This window comes from Monodon monoceros, unplaced genomic scaffold (genome assembly GCF_005190385.1).
Source record: "Monodon monoceros isolate NGI ecotype Baffin Bay Population unplaced genomic scaffold, NGI_Narwhal_1 Super_Scaffold_16, whole genome shotgun sequence".
Lineage (NCBI taxonomy): Eukaryota > Metazoa > Chordata > Mammalia > Artiodactyla > Monodontidae > Monodon > Monodon monoceros.
Genome location: NW_021703772.1, coordinates 22,074,876 through 22,092,706, shown reverse-complemented (window position 1 = coordinate 22,092,706; position 17,831 = coordinate 22,074,876). Strand labels below are relative to the sequence as shown.

The following is a 17,831-nucleotide window of genomic DNA, read 5'->3' as shown; positions in this document are numbered from 1 at the left end:
TGCCATTCAGGCAGACAGGGATCAATAAATATTTATTACATTGAATACTTGAAATTCACATGCAGGAAAAATGCCCAGTGCCTAAGTGCTGTTTATTTTCCTCTTATCACTAAATCTGTGCATTATTTTCTGCTTTTTGTATCCTATAAAAACCTACAGTGACTGGCCAGGGAAATTTCCTTTATTACAAGCTATGAACTTTTTGTCTTTTTAAATTAAAAGTTGGCAAACACACTCTGAAGACACCATTATAATCTTAATATATTTCTCTTAGAAATGTGAGAAATATTCAGAGCAAAGTGTTCATGTATTCAGAGGTTATAAAATACAGCCCTTGATTCTAGCCAATAGGTATTCACTTTGCGGAGTAAAGAAGAGACTGGAAGAATTGGGGAAGAGGAAAAACAGAAATAAATAGCATGTGGGTAAGAGAAGACTTTTTTTTTCTGCAGCTGTGAGCCCAAGACAGAGTATAAAAGATAGGCAGCACTATTATTTTGTAATATAATTCTAACAAGGAACATTTTTAGAAGATTTCTTTAGACAGCAACATGTGTATATTTTGTGGCAAAGATGTTATTTTCAAAAAGAAGTGAATGTGTTCAGTTTTGCTTTCCCTATTTTTCATGGATTAAGAAGAGCATCCCCCGGAGTTCCCTGGCGGTCCAGCGGTTACGACTCGGTGCTTTCACTGCGGGAAGCCGAGTTCAATCCCCGTTGGGGAACTAAGATCCCTCAAGCCTCAAGGCGCGGCCAAAATAAAAAATGGCATTCCCCTCGCCCCCACCCCAACCATTATCATTCCTCTTATCCAGGCTTGAGTTAAAATATTTACCGATTTGCCAGAAGACACCACCTTTCATAAGCAGATTTCAGGCTATTGTATAAGGTGGAATCTAAAACTCAAATGAATGTCAATTTCACTTCATTTTGCCTCTGGGAACTGTGGAGTCACTTAATCTTTAGACCTTCGTTTTACTTTTTTTAATATATTGAAACGGGAGGAAAGCAGATGATTGCCAAGATGCTTTCCAGCTTTGCTGCTCCAAGAACTTTTCCTTGTGTTTTTCTTGATTCCTCCGTCAGGGCTTCTGACGCTTTGATCAGCCTCCGGGACAGGCTGCCCTGGGCAACAGGAGTTAGCTCCCGAGGCTTCGGGCGACCACATTTTGTGGGCAGGGACAAATCACTCTCGGAGTGTGAGACTGTAGGTGGTGATCCCTTCCAGTTCTGGATTTAGGAAGCCAGCTGCACCGCACCCCACCCCGCATTCCCTTACAACCCTGCGGCTCCAATTTCGCGTCTGAAATTGAACAGGGGGCGGGTTGGGTCACGTGACGGATCAGGCGCCCACCGGGTCCGCCCCGCCTCCTTCCGGCGTAAATTCTGGCCGCACCGCCCCTCCTTCCGCACGTGGCGTCTCCGCTTTTGTGCCCCGCGCTCCCCGGGGCCTTGCCGCTTGCAGCCATGGCACCCGGCCAGCTCGGTGAGTCCCTTGGCGCCCTGGAGGTGCCGCGCCATCGGCATCCGTGCCCCGCGGCACTCTCACCCCGGCAATGGCGGCGGCCGGGCGGGAGCTGCGGGGGCCCGGCAGGGTGGGAGGCGGCGCTGCGGTCTGCTAGGCCCCGGCCCGCGGAAGTGCGGTTCGCTGGCGGCAGGCCCGGCCCCCGGTCAAGGTCTGAGTAGTGAGGGCCTTGAGATTCCCGACTGCCCACCCCGCCTCCCCGGCCTTGAGGAATGTAATGTGTACAGCGAGTGATGAGAAATGTTTTCTGTTTCAGCCTTATTGAGTGTCTCTGACAAAACCGGCCTTGTGGAATTTGCCAGGAACCTAGCTTCTGTGGGTTTGCATCTGATCGCTTCTGGAGGGACTGCAAAAGCTCTCAGAGATGCTGGTCTGGCAGTCAGGTAAGGCACAACTTGCTTTCTAAGTTAAGTCCAATCAGAACCTAGTGTGATGACGTTGACCAGAAAGTAATGTATTCCAAGCACTGAGTAAAATAACGTTATTTATTCCTCCCAGCCAGGCTGTGAGATTGGTAAACTACTTAACCACCTTTGTGGAAGAGGGAGATGAGGCCCAGAGAAATTTAGTAACTTCTGTTCATATTTACAGAGTAAGGAGTTGGGACCCCCAGAGTCCTCATTTCAGAGCCCTCCTCAGCCACAACAGATTAATTTAGGTGGACTGTCTGTTGGGCAAGAGGGAAGTTGTGATTTGCAGGATGCATATGATCCGTTTTGACTGGCTCGTTAGTGAAACTGTTGACATCATTAAAATTCAACTCTGAAGATTCAGTCTCTCTTCCCTTAGCATCTCTGGTAACCATGTTCAACATGTTGATGTGTTTCCTTCCAGTGTTTTTATAAGCATATTTTTTTTATTTCATAGCTCATACAGAAGATAGATGGTCTTGCTTGTTGCTTTTTTCACATATTGTGGGTTTTTAAAAATTTGCTTGTAAATTCAGGCAGAGAGGGTTCAGGTCAGTTTGGTGATATGGATTGATACTGAAATGCTGTCTTTTATGTGTCCCTTTGTCATGTTTTGTGATTATCTTTTTCCAGCTTTTTCTTTTCATGTATTGAGTAAAAAGTTTTTAAATTTACATAGATCAGTCCTTTGTTCAATGTTTTGAAAGCATTCCTCACATACTTAATTCTGGTACTTCTTTTATTAAAGTGCTCAAACTTTTGATTCGGAATCTGTATTTGCATAGTGTTAACCAGTTATTCTAATACCAACACCACTTTACTAAACAATCTTTTATTGCCCCACTCATTTACTTTGCTGTCTTTATGCTTGTTTAATCATAAAAATAAATCCTTGCTTTTTCTTTAGTCTGTTTCTGAGATAAGAATATTAATACTTTGTTGTATATTGCCAAATTACTTGTGAGTTGCATTTATTTCTTAATATTTCATTAGTATGGCTTATGATTCATTTTCTGAATTCTGAAAAACCAGGCTCTGAAAAAATGTTGGAAGATGTTTTGGAATGGTGTAAAATGTAAAATGACAACTCAGCAGAAGCACCAGCAATATTCTGTTTATCTGTTTTCAGAGACGTCTCTGAGGTAACTGGATTTCCTGAAATGTTAGGGGGGCGTGTGAAAACCTTGCATCCTGCAGTCCATGCTGGTAAGTGGTTTATACCTTCAGTATTTTTTTTTTTGCGGTACGCGGGCCTCTCACTGCCGTGGCCTCTCCCGTTGCGGAGCACAGGCTCCGGACGCGCAGGCCCAGCGGCCATGGCTCACGGGCCCAGCCGCTCCACAGCATGTGGGATCTTCCCGGACTGGGGCACGAACCCGCGTCCCCTGCATCGGCAGGTGGACTCTCAACCACTACCAGGGAAGCCCGGATACCTTCAGTTTAAAACAATCAGTTACTCTGTAGAATAAACAAAGGAATAAGGAAAAAGGCAGGTCATAGCTTAAAAAAAAATTATCTGTGAGGTTATGCTGGTTTTGTCACATGTGCTGCTAAAGTTCATAATACATTAGAACCTGTTTAAAATCTGGTTTGCTTTGTTACTTGATGGATTCCTCTGCTTGCTATTAGTCCTGGCCTGATAAATAAGTTAGAGTGTGATATTTCCTGCTGGAGTTAATGAAAATACTTAGATTTTAGAGTGTGAAAAAACTTTTATGATGATTCCAAACTTAGAATAAAGCATCACAGTGTAACTGACTTTCAAAGGAATTCTTTCAAAATGCTTCAGTATTTATGGGAGTACATGGAGTGATGGAACTGACAACAGTTATATGAAAATTCCTTTTATGTTTTGTTGCTCAAGAGAAAGGGAATCAGGAACTGATGCAAACCGTTTTTAAGTATACCCACTAATCTGAGATTTGTACTGTCTGGTATTCTTAATTAGGCAATGCTAGGGGCTTTAACTTGATTGATGGGATTGTGTTGGAAAGAAGTACCTTATTCTGACTTGTTTTTTGAACCTAATACTCTAACTTTGTTAAATTAGGCATCTTGGCTCGTAATATCCCAGAAGATAGTGCTGACATGGCCAGACTTGATTTCAGTCTTATAAGGTAAAAATTCAAAGTTGAACTTTTAATACATTAGGGATCAAAGACAAAGAAGCCAAATCTGGTGTCTCTTTTTAAAGATCAAGGTTAGCATTAGGTTTAGTTTCCTGATCACTTACTATAAACATTTATTGAGGACATTTGTGACATTGTATGTGGGTAAATAAGCATTTTGATTTTGCCAAATTTATATTACTAAAATACATAATTATGCTTAAACAACCTTTGCTTTTTTAGGAAGTTGTGATCTAAATTGTCATATATATAAGTAACTTAGTTATTTGCATAATGATATTCAGTCTTTCTTTTTAATACATATGTATAACGGCTTTATTCAGCTTAATTCATGTACCATACAATTCCCCAGTTTAAAGTAGATAATTCAGTAGTTTAGTAATTTAGTATATTTAGAGTTGTACAATTATTACCACAGTTAATGTTAGAATATATTCATCACCCCACCTCCCACCCTGACCCTCCCCCCCAAAAAAACTCTACCCATTAACTTTCATTCTTCATTTCCTCCAACGACGTAGGCAACCACCAGTGTATTTTCTATTCTGGATTTACACGAACATTGCATGTCAGTGTAATTGTATAATATATGGTCCTCTGTGACTAGCTTCTTAGCATGTTTTCAAGGTTCATCCATGTTACAGCATATATCAATTCACTTTTTTATTGCTGAAAAGTAATTTACTGTATGGATATACTCCCATTTATCAGTTCATCAGTTGATGGATATTTGGATTGTTTGCACTTTCGGATGTTATGAATAATGCAGCTATGGACATTCATGTACAAATTTTTGTGTGCACATATATTTTCATTTCTCTTGGGTATATACCTGGGAGTGGAATTTCTTGGTCATCTGGTAACTGTTTAAACTTTTGAGGAGCTGCCAGATTATTTTCCAAAGTGCTTCATCAGTTTACGTTCCCACCGGCAGTGTACAAAAGTTCTCACTTCTACATACTCAGCAACATTCGTTATTGATATTTTTGATTCTAACCATCCTATGATGTGGTATCTCGTGATTATGATTTGCATTTCCTAATGAGGTTGAGCATCTTTTCATGAGCATAAGCCATTTGTATACCTTTGGAGAAATGTCTGTTCAGATGCCCATTTTAATTGAGTCACTTATTTTTTATTATTGAGTTGTAAGAATTCATTTTATCCCATTCTGTGGATTGTTTTCATTTTCTTAATAGTATCCTTTGAGCATCATAAAAGTTTTAAATTTTGGTAATATCCAACTTACCTATATTTTTTCTTTTGTTGCCTGTGCCTTTGGTGTTATTTCTAAGAAACCATTTCATAATTCAGAATAATGAAGATTTATGCCTATGTTTTCTTTTAAGAGTTTTTTAGTTTTAGCTTTTATGCTTAGGTCTTTGATTCCTTTTAAGCTACTTTTTTTATATGTGGGTGTGAGGTAGTGGTCCAGCTTTATTTAGTATGTGGCTATCCAGTTGTCTCAGCATCATTTGTGGGAGAGACTATTCTTTCCCCATTGAGTGATCTTGGTACACTTGATCTATACCTCCTTTATGCCAGCACCACGCCATTATCTTTGCGGTAAATTGTGAAAGTGATAAGTGTGAGTCTTTCAGCTTTGTTCTTCTTTTTCAAGATTGTTTTGGGTATTCAGGGTACCTTGCATTTCCATATGCATTTTAGGGTCAGCTTGCCCATTTCTGCAAAAAGGGGCGTTGGAATTTTTGTAGGAATTATCTTGAATCTGTAGATCAATTTGGGGAATATTGCCATCCTAACAATATTAAGTCTTCCAGTCCATAAACATGGCATCTCTTTCTAAAGATTTTTTAAAATTTCTTTCAACATTGTTTTGTACTTTTTAAGATACAAGTCATATTCTTTTCTTAAATTTATTCATAAATTTGTTTGTTTTTGATGCTATTGTACGTAGAACTGTTTTCTTAATTTTACTTTTGGATTGTTCCTCACTAGTGTGTATAAGTTCAATTGATTATATCCTACAACCCTGCTGAACTTATTTACTGATTAGTGCTAATGATTTTTCTGTGTGAATTCCTTAGGATTTTCTAGATACAAGATCATGTCACCTGCTAATAGAGATAGCATCACTTTTTTCCAATCTTGGTGCCTTTTATTTCATTTTCTTTGCTAATTGACCAGGCTAGAACCTCCAGTACAGGGTTGAGTAGAAGTGGTGAGAGTGGACATCCTTGTCTTGTTCCAGATCTTAGGGGAGACCTTTCAGTCTTTCGCCTTGAAGTATGATGTTAGCTGTGGGTTGTTTTTTTTAAATATCCTGTATCGTGTTGAGCAAGTTCTATTCTTAATTTTTGACTGTTTTCATCATGAATGAGTTTAGTTTTATCAGATGCTTTCCGTGCATCTATTGAGACAATCAGGTGGTTTTTGTCCTTTATTTTATTGACATAGCTATTACAATAATTGACTTTTAGATATTAAACCAACCTTACAGTCGTGGGATAAACCATACTTTGCTGTAGTGTGTACTTCTTTTTATATTTTACTGGATTCAATTTGGTAGTATGTTAAGGACTTTTTGGTCCGTATTCATAAGATACTGTTCTGGTTGTTTTTTTGTGTGTGTGTGACATTTTGTCTGGTTTCAGTATCAGGCATTGGGAAGTGTTGCCCACCACCCCCCCTTCTGTTTTTCTTTTTTTGTTAGTTTTTACCAGTTGTGCTTATTTCACTGGGGAACCTGCCCACATATCTCCTCACATTGCAGCCCTAGGGGTGGATCTCTGTTTCACTGGTGGTGAATTTTAGATCAGGGCTGTCCTTTAAATTACTCTTTTGTCCTTTTACCATTATTGTGTATGACCTTTCTGAAGACAAAACAAATATTTCCCCTTTAGAATGACCTATCATTTTTCATCATTTTACACAATCCACTGGAAATAGAGTGTAAAATCCAATGTCGTAGATAATGGTGATCACATTCCAAATTGAGGATATTATCGGTAGCTTTGTATTTTATTTCAGTTAAAATTTTGTTTTTAAATTTTGATGGCTCGATAGGACAGTGGGTAGCTAAGGTGACCCAAGCAGCAACATTGCAATATGATTTGGAGGGAATAATGTGTATTGAGAGCATTTGCTGACTACAGCCCCTTCTGTATACCTCTGCTCTTGCAAATGTGGGAGGTCCTGATGTTTCAAAGTAACTTTAGAACTTTAAAACGTCAGGCTCACAGTTGATATTTTAGGTCTTAAGGGGTTTGGTCATGTTAACAGCTACTGACTGAGGTGTGTAAACCACGGAAGTTTGAGTTTTTAGTGACAGCTGAATTCCTCTTTGTTTTTAGAGTTGTTGTTTGTAATCTGTATCCCTTTGCAAAGACGGTGGCTTCTCCGGCTGTAACTGTTGAAGTGGCGGTTGAGCAAATTGATATTGGTAAGTCAGAAAAACCATATTTGAAGACTGCTGGAGGAGACACTTCTTTACACTGTAAACAAGATGACTCTTGGACGTTCCCTATTGAGGGCCTAGCAAACAGTCGCTGCCCCCAGATTGTGTTCTGGGATGACCGATTCATCGATATTTTCTGAGCTCTTTCTCTGTTTAGAGATTCATCTGGCTTATTTTTCTCTTATTTTTAAGGCAAGAATTATAGTAGAAAGTACGTATGCGTACAGTGACTTGATTTGAAAGAGGTGAAACTGATAGGAAAATGCAAATCGTCTTTTGTTCTTCAAAGGGGGAGTAACCCTGCTGAGAGCGGCAGCCAAAAACCACACTCGAGTGACAGTAGTGTGTGAACCAGAGGACTACGCGGCTGTGTCCTCAGAGATGCAGGGCTCCGACAGCAAAGACACATCTTTGGAGACAAGACGCCAGTTAGCCTTGAAGGTACGGACATGCTTTTATCTAGTGCAGTGCTTGCAAAACCAACAGTACTCACTTCTCGCCAGATTACATCACCCTCCAGGGTTCTGCTTGGAGCTGCTATCCTTTTGTTGTAAATGCGAAGACCAACTATCAGAGAGGTAGTCTGTCAAAAGATTGAAAGAGAAATGGAAAGGGAATAATTCTTTGTGCTATTTATTATTATTTGGTGTCTTTCCTGCACAGGCATGTGTGCGGGCTGTGGGTTGTAGTTTGATATATACTACTTATAACCATTTTTACCTCACTTTCAGAAATACTGCGGCTATTTTCACAAATCTTAACTCTTATTCTAGGCTTTCACTCACACGGCACGATATGATGAAGCAATTTCCGATTACTTCAGGAAAGAATATAGTAAAGGAATATCTCAGATGCCCTTGAGGTATGGAATGAACCCTCATCAAACTCCTGCCCAGTTATATACCCTGAAGCCCAAGCTCCCAATCACAGGTAAAAGCTGAGCGTTAACGTGGCACAGTTTGCCGTGTCTGGATGTGTGTGTCTTTCTCTCTATTGTATCAGGTGTGATTCACTTTTTAGAAGATAAAGTAAATTACATAGTACCTCTTATAGTTGCCTGAAGTTTGAGCTGTCAGTGGGACTTGTGAACAAAAAATATTGAGATAATCCAGGGTTCTGGAGAGAAGTCAAGTTGAAGATACAGATTCGAGTGTCTGGTGTGTAGATGGTTTTGAAGATGTAGGACAGGATGGGGTGGCTGAATTTTGGTGAAGACGGTCAAGACCAAACCTTGACGTGGCAGTGGAGAACCATCAGAGAACCTATAGGGTTTCAACCAGTCGGAATGCTGCTGAGAGAAGTAGCTATTTGATTTGGGAATGTTACAAACACAGTTTCCTTGGAATGATGGATCTGGAAGCCCAGTTACAATGGGCCAAAATAGGAATGTGAGGTTAGGAAAGAAGAATGATAAAGATAATTCTTTGAACAGAGAAATTAGTCAGGGCTTAAGGATTTGTAGAGTTATGAGAGGGATTTTACAGTTTTTGGTTCTGTTTTGTTGTTAAGGTGGACCATTTAATGAGCAAGCACGTCCTACTCCCTGGTGGAAGGGAAGAGTGGGTCCAGTGGGCAGAGGAGAGACTTGTAGGTGTGAAGACTTCGGCGGGTTGAAGTTGGTGGGGGGCTGCCCTGGGTGGGAGCCCGGACAGCTTCCTTCAGGCACTGAGAAGGCAAGCTCAGAGCGCACATTGGTAGATTGGTGCTGTTTACTCCCTGTTAGCAGCAGAGAGAGGGGAGGAGAGAGAAGCACTGCAGGAAGTTTAAGGAGCATTTAAAATACTCTCTTCTTTGCTCTTGACAGTCGGTAAATTCTGTTACTACTTTGCCTCAGATATATTTTGAATCTTTTCTAATGCTGCCCAAGCCCGTATGCTCAGCCCTAGAGTTGTGTGTGTGAGAGAGAATGATGTTGATGACTGGTTTTCTTGTGAATGGAAACGAGAAGAGTTCTGTTTTGTTTCAACTGTTTAAAAAAATTAAACAACTTTAAACATTTCTCTATAGCATTTTCTCTTGTGTCTAAAGAGTTGTTAGTGTCTTTGGAAATTTGATAATTTGAAGGGGTTATTCTAACTAACTGAAATGTTTCAGAAGCCAAGTTTTCTCCCACTTACCACAATTAAAGTATAAAAAAAGGGAGATGGGGGAGTTTTATAAAAGATGTCTCATTTAATTTTTGCATGTTGTATGTCTTATAGGATATTTTACTTTTGTTGTTTACTGTTTATTGCCTATTTTGTTTCTTCTATGCCTCTTGCATAAGCTCCATGAGAACAGTAATTTTTTTTTTTTTTTTTTTTTTTTGCTCGAGGGAACTTTATTTCCAAGTAGTTTTATTAAAAAGAACAGGTTTGTTTGGGTTTTTCTAATTAATCCTTTTTTTTTGGCCACACCGCACGGCATGTGGGATCTTGGTTCTCCAACCAGGGATTGAACCCATGCCCCTGCAGTGGAAGTGCAGAGGCTTAACCACTGGACCCTAAAAGAGCAGTTTCAGATTTACAGAAACATTTCCCAGAAGTACAAAGAATTCTCATATGTCCCCCTTCTCCCAGTTTCCCCTGTTAACAACTTTGCATTAGTGTGGTACGTTTGTTACAATTAACGAATCAATATTGGTTCATTATTATTAACTAAGATCAATAGTTTAGATTCAGAATATGTTGTACATTCTACGGGTTTGGGCAAATGTATAATGTATTCACTGTGAAATTTTCCTACATAATAGTTTTACCACCCTAAAAACTCCTCCCCTTCCACCCCCCTAACCCCTGGCAACCACTGTCTCTATACGTTTGCTGTGTTCCAGTATCATATAGTTGGAAACATACAGTATATAGCCTTTTCAGACTGATTCTTTAACTTAGCAATATGCATTTAAGTTTCCTCCTGTGTCTTCTGGTAGCTTATTACCTCTTATTGCTGAATAATATTTCCTTGTGTGTGGCTGTACCGCAGTTTATTCATTCACCTTTTGAAGACATCAAGAATGTAAGGATGCTGTTTGGCAGTTCATGAATAAAGCTGATATAAACACTTGTGTACATGTTTTTGTGTAGACACAAGTTTTCAACTCATTTGGGTAAATAATATTTTCTATTGTATAATTCTATTGCGCATTTTGTTTCCTTTCTAACTCCACCCGTAAGCTCCATGATGACAGTAACTTGGGTTTTTTTTTGTTTTTGTTTTTTTAAATTCAAAGAGCATTTTATTGTTTGGAAGAAGTATAGAGAAACAGATTAATGTTTGAATTTTTTTTGTACAGCAGGTTCTTATTAGTTATCCATTTTATACATATTAGTGTATATATGTCAATCCCAGTCTCCCAATTCATTCCCTGCAGCTCGCTTTTCCCTCTTGGTGTCCATAATTTGTTCTCTACATCTATGTCTATATTTCTGTCCTGAAAACCAGTTCATCTGTACCATTTTTCTAGGTTCCACATACATGCGTTAATATACGATATTTGTTTTTCTCTTTCTGACTTACTTCACTCTGTATGACAGTCTCTAGATCCATCCAGGTCTCTACAGATGACCCAATTTCATTCCTTTTTATGGCTGAGTAATATTCCATTGTATATATGTAACACATCTTCTTTATCCATTCGTCTGTCGATGGGCATTTAGGTTGCTTCCATGACCTGACTATTGTAAATAGTGCTGCAGTGAACATTGGGGTGCATGTGTCTTTTTGAATTGTGGTTTTCTTTAGGTATATGTCCAGTAGTGGGATTATTGGGTCATATGATAATTCTATTTTCAGTTTTTTAAGGAACGTCCATACTGTTCTCCATGGTGGCTGTATCAGTTTACATTCCCACCAACAGTGCAAGAGGGTTCCCTTTTCTCCACACCCTCTCCAGCATTTGTTGTTTGTAGATTTTCTGATGATGCCCATTCTAACTGGTGTGAGGTGATACCTCACTGTAGTTTTGATTTGCATTTCTCTAATAATTAGTGATGTTGAGCAGCTTTTCATGTGCTTCTTGTCCATCTGTATGTCTTCTTTGGAGAAATGTCTATTTAGGTTTTCTGCCCATTTTTGGATAGGGTTGTTTGTTTTTTATTATTGAGCTGCATGAGCTGTTTATATATTTTGGAGATTAATCCTTTGTCCATTGATTCGTTTGAAAATATTTTCTCCCATTCTGAGGGTTGTCTTTTCATCTTGTTTATGGTTTCCTTTGCTGTGCAAAAGCTTTGAAGTTTCATTAGGTCCCATTTGTTTATTTGTGTTTTTATTTCCATTACTCTAGGAGGTGGATCAAAAAAGATCTTGCTGTGATTTATGTCAAAGAGTGTTCTTCCTATGTTTTCCTCTAAGAGTTTAATAGTGTCTGGTCTTACATTTAGGTCTCGAATCCATTTTGAGTTTATTTTTGCATATGGTGTTAGGGAGTGTTCTAATTTCATTCTTTTACATGTAGCTGTCCAGTTTTCCCAGCAACACTTATGGAAGAGACTGTCTTTTCTCCATCATATATCCTTGCCTTCTTTGTCTTAGATTAGTTGACCATAGGTGCATGGGTTTATGTCTGGGCTTTCTCTCCTGTTGCATTGGTCTATATTTCTGTTTTTGTGCCAGTACCGTATTGTCTTGATTACTGTAGCTTTGTAGTATAGTCTGAAGTCAGGGAGTCTGATTCCTCCAGCTCTGTTTTTTTCCTTCAAGAATGCTTTGGCTATTTGGGGTTTTTTTGTCTCCATGCAAACTTTAAGATTTGTTTGTTCTAGTTCTGTAAAAAATGCCAGTGGTAGTTTGGTAGGGATTGCACTGAATCTGTAGATTGCTTTGGGTAGTATAGTCATTTTCACAATATTGATTCTTCCAATCCAAGAACATGGTATATCTCTCCATCTGTTGGTATCATCTTTAATTTCTTTCATCAGTGTCTTATAGTTTTCTGCATACAGGTCTTTTGTCTCCCTAGGTAGGTTTATTCCTAGGTATTTTATTCTTTTTGTTGCAGTGGTAAATAGGAGTGTTTCCTTAATTTCTCTTTCAGATTTTTCATCATTAGTGTATAGGAATGCAAGAGATTTCTGTGCATTAATTTTATATCCTGCCACTTTACCGCATTCATTGATGAGCTCTAGTAGTTTTCTGGTGGCATCTTTAGGATTCTCTATACATAGTTTTATGTTATCTGGAAACAGTGACAGTTTTACTTCTTCTTTTCCAATTTGTGTGCCTTTTATTTCTTTTTCTTTTGTGATTGCTGTGGCTAGGACTTCCAAAACTATGTTGAATAATAGTGGCGAGAGTGGATATCCTTGTCTTGTTCCTGATCTTAGAGGAAATGCTTTCAGTTTTTCACCATTGAGAATGATGTTTGCTGTAGGTTTGTCGTATATGGCTTTTATTATGTTGAGGTAGGTTCCCTCTGTGCCCACCTTCTGGAGAGTTTCTATCATAAATGGGTGTTGAAATTTGTCAGAAGCTCTTTCTGCATCTGTTGAGATGATCATATGGTTTTTATTCTTCAATTTGTTAATATGGTGTATCACATTGATTGATTTGCTTATATTGAAGAAATGCATCCCTGGGATAAATCCCACTTGATCATGGTGTATGATCCTTTTAATGTGTTCTTGGGTTCTGTTTGCTAGTATTTTGCTGAGGATTTTTGCATCTATATTCATCAATGTTATTTGTTCTGTAGTTTTCTTTTTCTGTAGTATCTTTGTCTGGTTTTGGTATCAGGGTGACGATGGATGGTGGTGAGTTTGGGAGTGTTCCTTCTTCCACAATTTTTTGGAAGAGTTTGAGAAGGATGGGTGTTAGCTCTTCTCTAAATGTTTGATAGAATTCACCTGTGAAGCCATCTGGTCTTGGACTTTTGTTTGTTGGAAGAGTTTTAATCACAGTTTCAATTTCATTACTTGTGATTGGTCTGTTCATATTTTCTATTTCTTCCTGGCTCAGTCTTGGAAGGTTATATCTTTCTAAGAATTTGTCCATTTCTTCCAGGTTGTCCATTTTATTGGCATAGAGTTGCTTCTGGTAGTCTCTTAGGATGCTTTGTATTTCTGTGGTGTCTGTTGTCACTTCTTCTTTTTCATTTCTAATTTTATTGATTTGTGTCCTCTCCCTCTTTTTCTTGATGAGTCTGGCTAATGGTTTATCAATTTTGTTTATCTTCTCAAAGAACCAGCGTTTTTTGTTTTATGTCATGTTACCTTATTTATAGCATTCACTGGTATGTTTGTAGAATACAGATTTTTTAAAATGCAAAAAAACCCAAAAAGAACCAGCATTTAGTTTTATTGATCTTTGCTCGTTTTCTTTGTTTCTATTTCATTTATTTCTTCTCTGATCTTTATGATTTCTTTCCTTCTAACTTTGGGTTTTATTTGTTCTTCTTTCTCTAGTTCCTTTAGGTGTTAGGTTACATTGTTTGAGATTTTCTTGTTTCTTGAAGTAGGCTTGTATTGCTCTAAACTTCCCTCTTAAAAATGCTTTTGCTGCATCCCATAGGTTTTGGATCGTTCATGTTTTCGTTGTAATTTGTCTCTATGTATTTCTTTATTTCCTCTTTGATTTCTTCAGTGATCTCTTGGCTCTTTAGTAATGTACTGTTTAGCCTCCATGTGTCTGTGTTTTTTACGTTTTTTCCCCCTGTAATTGATTTCTAATCTCATAGCGTTATGCTCAGAAAAGATTCTAGATATGATTTCAATTTTCTTAAATTTACTGAGTCTTGATTTGTGACCCAAGATGTGATCTATCCTGGAGAATGTTCCGTGTGCACTTGAGAAGAAAGTGTATTCTGTTGTTTTTGGATGGAATGTCCTGTAAACATCAATTAAGTCCATCTTGTTTAATGTGTCATTAAAGCTTGCGCTTCCTTATTTATTTTCATTTTGGATGATCTGTCCATTGGTGAAAGTGGGTGTTAAGGTCCCCTACTATTATTGTGTTACTGTCGATTTCCCTTTTTATGGCTGTTAGCATTTGTCTTATGTATTGAGGTGCTCCTATGTTGGATGCATAAATATTTACAATTGTTATATCTTCTTCTTGGATTGATCCCTTGATCATTATGTAGTGTCCTTTGTCTCTTGTAATAGTCTTTATTTTAAAGTCTATTTTGTCTGATATGAGAGTTGCTACTCCATCTTTCTTTTGATTTCCATTTGCATGGAATATCTTTTTCCATCCCCTCACTTTCAGTCTGTATGTGTCCCTAGGTCTGAAGTGGGTCTCTTGTAGACAGCATATATGTGGGTCTTGTTTTTGTATCCATTCAGCGAGCCTGTGTCTTTTGGTTGCAGCATTTAATCCATTCACATTTAAGGTAATTATCGATATGTATGTTCCTATGACCTTTTTCTTAATTATTTGGGTTTGTTTTTATAGGTCCTTTACTTTTGTGTTTCCCACTTAGAGAAGTTCCTTTAGCACTTGTTGAAGAGCTGGTTTGGTGGTGCTGAATTGTCTTAGCTTTTGCTTGTCTGTAAAGCTTTTGATTTCTCCGTCGAATCTGAATGAGATCCTTGCTGGGTAGAGTATTCTTGGTTGTAGGTTCTTCCCTTTCATCACTTTAAGTATATCATGCAACTGCCTTCTGGCTTGTAGAGTTTCTGCTGAGAAATCAGCTGTTAACCTTATGGGAGTTCCCTTGTATGTTATTTGTCTTTTTTCCCTGTTGCTTTCAATAATTTTTCTTTGTCTTTAATTTTTATCAGTTTGATAACTATGTGTCTCGGTATGTTTCTCCTTGGGTTTATCCTGCCTGGGACTCTCTGCGCTTCCTGGACTTGGGTGGCTATTGCCTTTCCCATGTTGGGGAAGTTTTCGACTATAATCTCTTCAGGTATTCTCTCGGGTCCTTCCTCTCTCTCTTCTCCTTCTGGGACCCCTATAATGCGAATTTTGTTGCGTTTAATGTTGTCCCAGAGGTCTCTTTGGCTGTCTTCATTTCTTTTCATTCTTCTTTCTTTATTCCGTGATAGTGAATTCCACCATTTGGTCTTTCAGGTCAGTTATCCGTTTCTCTGCCTCAGTTATTCCTTCTAGTGTAGTTTTCATTTCAGTTATTGTATTGTTCATCTATGTTTGTTTGTTCTTTAATTGTTCTAGGTCTTTGTTAAGCATTTCTTGCGTCTTCTCGATCTTTGCCTCCATTCTTTTTCCAAGGTCCTGGATCATCTTCACGATCATTATTCTGAATTCTTTTTCTGGAAGGTTGCCTATCTCCACTTCATTTAGTTGTTTTTCTGGGGTTTGGTGTTGTTCCTTCATCTGGTACAAGTCCTCTGGCTTTTCATTTTGTCTGTCTTTCTGTGAATGTGGTTTTCGTTCCACCGGCTGCAGAAGTGTAGTTCTTCTTGCTTCTGCTGTCTGCCCTCTTGGATGAGGCTATCTAAAAGGGTTGTCAATGACAGTAATTTGGGAGGGACTGTTTTATTCACTGATAGTATCCCAAGTTCCTAGAACAGTGCTTAACATTGTAGTAGGCACTCAGTAGATGTTTGGCAAGGTTTTGCTTTTAAAAGTATGTGCTATCCAAAATAACACAAAGGAAATGAAATTATAAAGTTGTTTTTAATTAGTGGCCCACTAGTTTTGTGTGTGCGCTGAACTTCTTATAAATGTTTATTCACAAGATTTTGGCTTTTAAAAATCCTGCCACTGTTAAGAACATAGGCAGTGAAAAAGTTGTAGTCTCCTTTTTAACTGCATTTCAACTTTAGACTGAGTGTACCGAGTCTGGTGTAAAAGAAGAGAAACCCAACACACGTTTTTCCCTCCATCTCTCCCACCCACTAAACTCTTGCTTTAGTTTGTAACATTATTTGTTAAACTGACAGGACTTACAATTTAAATTTTATACTATAAATTGTACAGTAAAGTTGCCACAGTTGTTTGATCTTATTTCTGTACTGAAGTGGATCCCTGATGATCACTAGTCTAGTCGTACTTTTTTCCTGTTCCTGAATTCTTTGTTGATTTATTTATGGATTGGCTGGCTTTGGTCCACCAGTGGTGTGTGCACACGTATGTGTTCATGCACCTCCGTGGTGTGTGTGTGTTTGTTGAGATGGGCTCAGACTCGGGTGCTTTATTCAGTCTCAGCAAGTTCTTGTATGTTCGTGTGTATCTGTTTGCCTCTTCGTTATACTTTATTTGCAACATATTTGTGCAGTCCTTATATATGTGTTTTTAAAATTTTTCTAGGAAGTGTACACATATCTGATCTTATTGACCTGGCTTGTTAATGTGTATTTATATTTTTATATGTAGTTTTGAATGGAGCCCCTGGATTTATCAACTTGTGTGATGCTTTGAATGCCTGGCAGCTGGTGAAGGAACTCAAAGAAGCTTTAGGCATTCCAGCCGCTGCCTCTTTCAAACATGTCAGCCCGGCAGGTAAAGCACTGCCCTCTGGGATTCTCTGGAACTGTTCAAAATACACTTTTTAAAAAATTTTTGGAAGTTTGACAAGACTCAAAAGCGAATATAGACATTCTGTAAAGTCTGAAACCACTTTTGTTAATAACAGTATCAGTGTAGTAACTGGATAAAATCTGATAACAATACCATGCGCATGTGTCTTTTACATATATATAATATGTAACACTATTATGAGATAGGAAGGTCAGATGATAGTTGTATTTGTAGTGGAAACATGTTTTAGAAAATAAAAGTGATGTTGCTTAATGCAGTATGACTAAACTAAACATTTTTCCACATGGTTGAAAAGTTAACTGAGTAGACATAAATTGTTCTTATGGCACTTTAACTTTTTGTGGCCATTGTATGAGAGACCTTTTTTCTTCTGTGTTTAAGTCAGCTTTACAGCTTAGTTATTTGTGTCACCTACTGACAGTTCAACACATAATTAGTTCTCAGATAGTTTTTGGATATGAAAACAATGGGAGTGGCAGAGAAATAAACGGTGTGTGATATCAAGCAGGACAGAGAGTCAGCAGTGAATTAAAGTAGCTTCATACACGCCTAGTGTTGGCAGACTCAAGACAGTGGCTCTGTTTTCAGAGGCTGGAGAAGAGATTCCCCCCGCCTCACCCTCCCCTACAGTTATATTTTTGGCATTTAATTACCTGGCCAAACATGTTTTTGTTTAATTTGGCCCAAGCACTAGAAATTATGCTATATAGACTAGATGTTTTAGACTAGATGTTTAGAAAAATGTCCTGATTTAGGAATTAATAAGTAGTCACTTGAGATTTTTGGTTTATTTATGGTTTTCTATACCAGGCGCTGCTGTTGGAATTCCACTCAGTGAAGATGAAGCCAAAGTCTGCATGGTCTATGATATGTACGAAACGCTCACACCCATATCCACTGCATATGCAAGAGCAAGAGGTCAGAAGAAT

The 17,831-nt window shown here is 38.4% G+C and overlaps 1 protein-coding gene across 1 annotated transcript in view; it reads left to right on the top strand.

Annotated features, from left to right (window-relative positions):
* Positions 1 to 1,391: 1,391 nt before the first annotated feature.
* Positions 1,392 to 17,831, top strand: part of ATIC (5-aminoimidazole-4-carboxamide ribonucleotide formyltransferase/IMP cyclohydrolase) — a 30,461-nt gene continuing 14,021 nt past the window's right edge. The window contains exons 1-9 of the mRNA XM_029226103.1: positions 1,392 to 1,486; positions 1,782 to 1,908; positions 3,065 to 3,141; positions 3,986 to 4,052; positions 7,379 to 7,467; positions 7,772 to 7,923; positions 8,256 to 8,412; positions 16,738 to 16,863; positions 17,713 to 17,820. Coding sequence (XP_029081936.1) covers positions 1,468 to 1,486; positions 1,782 to 1,908; positions 3,065 to 3,141; positions 3,986 to 4,052; positions 7,379 to 7,467; positions 7,772 to 7,923; positions 8,256 to 8,412; positions 16,738 to 16,863; positions 17,713 to 17,820 — 922 coding nt within the window. The 5' untranslated portion in view covers positions 1,392 to 1,467. The remainder of the gene's footprint in view (positions 1,487 to 1,781; positions 1,909 to 3,064; positions 3,142 to 3,985; positions 4,053 to 7,378; positions 7,468 to 7,771; positions 7,924 to 8,255; positions 8,413 to 16,737; positions 16,864 to 17,712; positions 17,821 to 17,831) is intronic.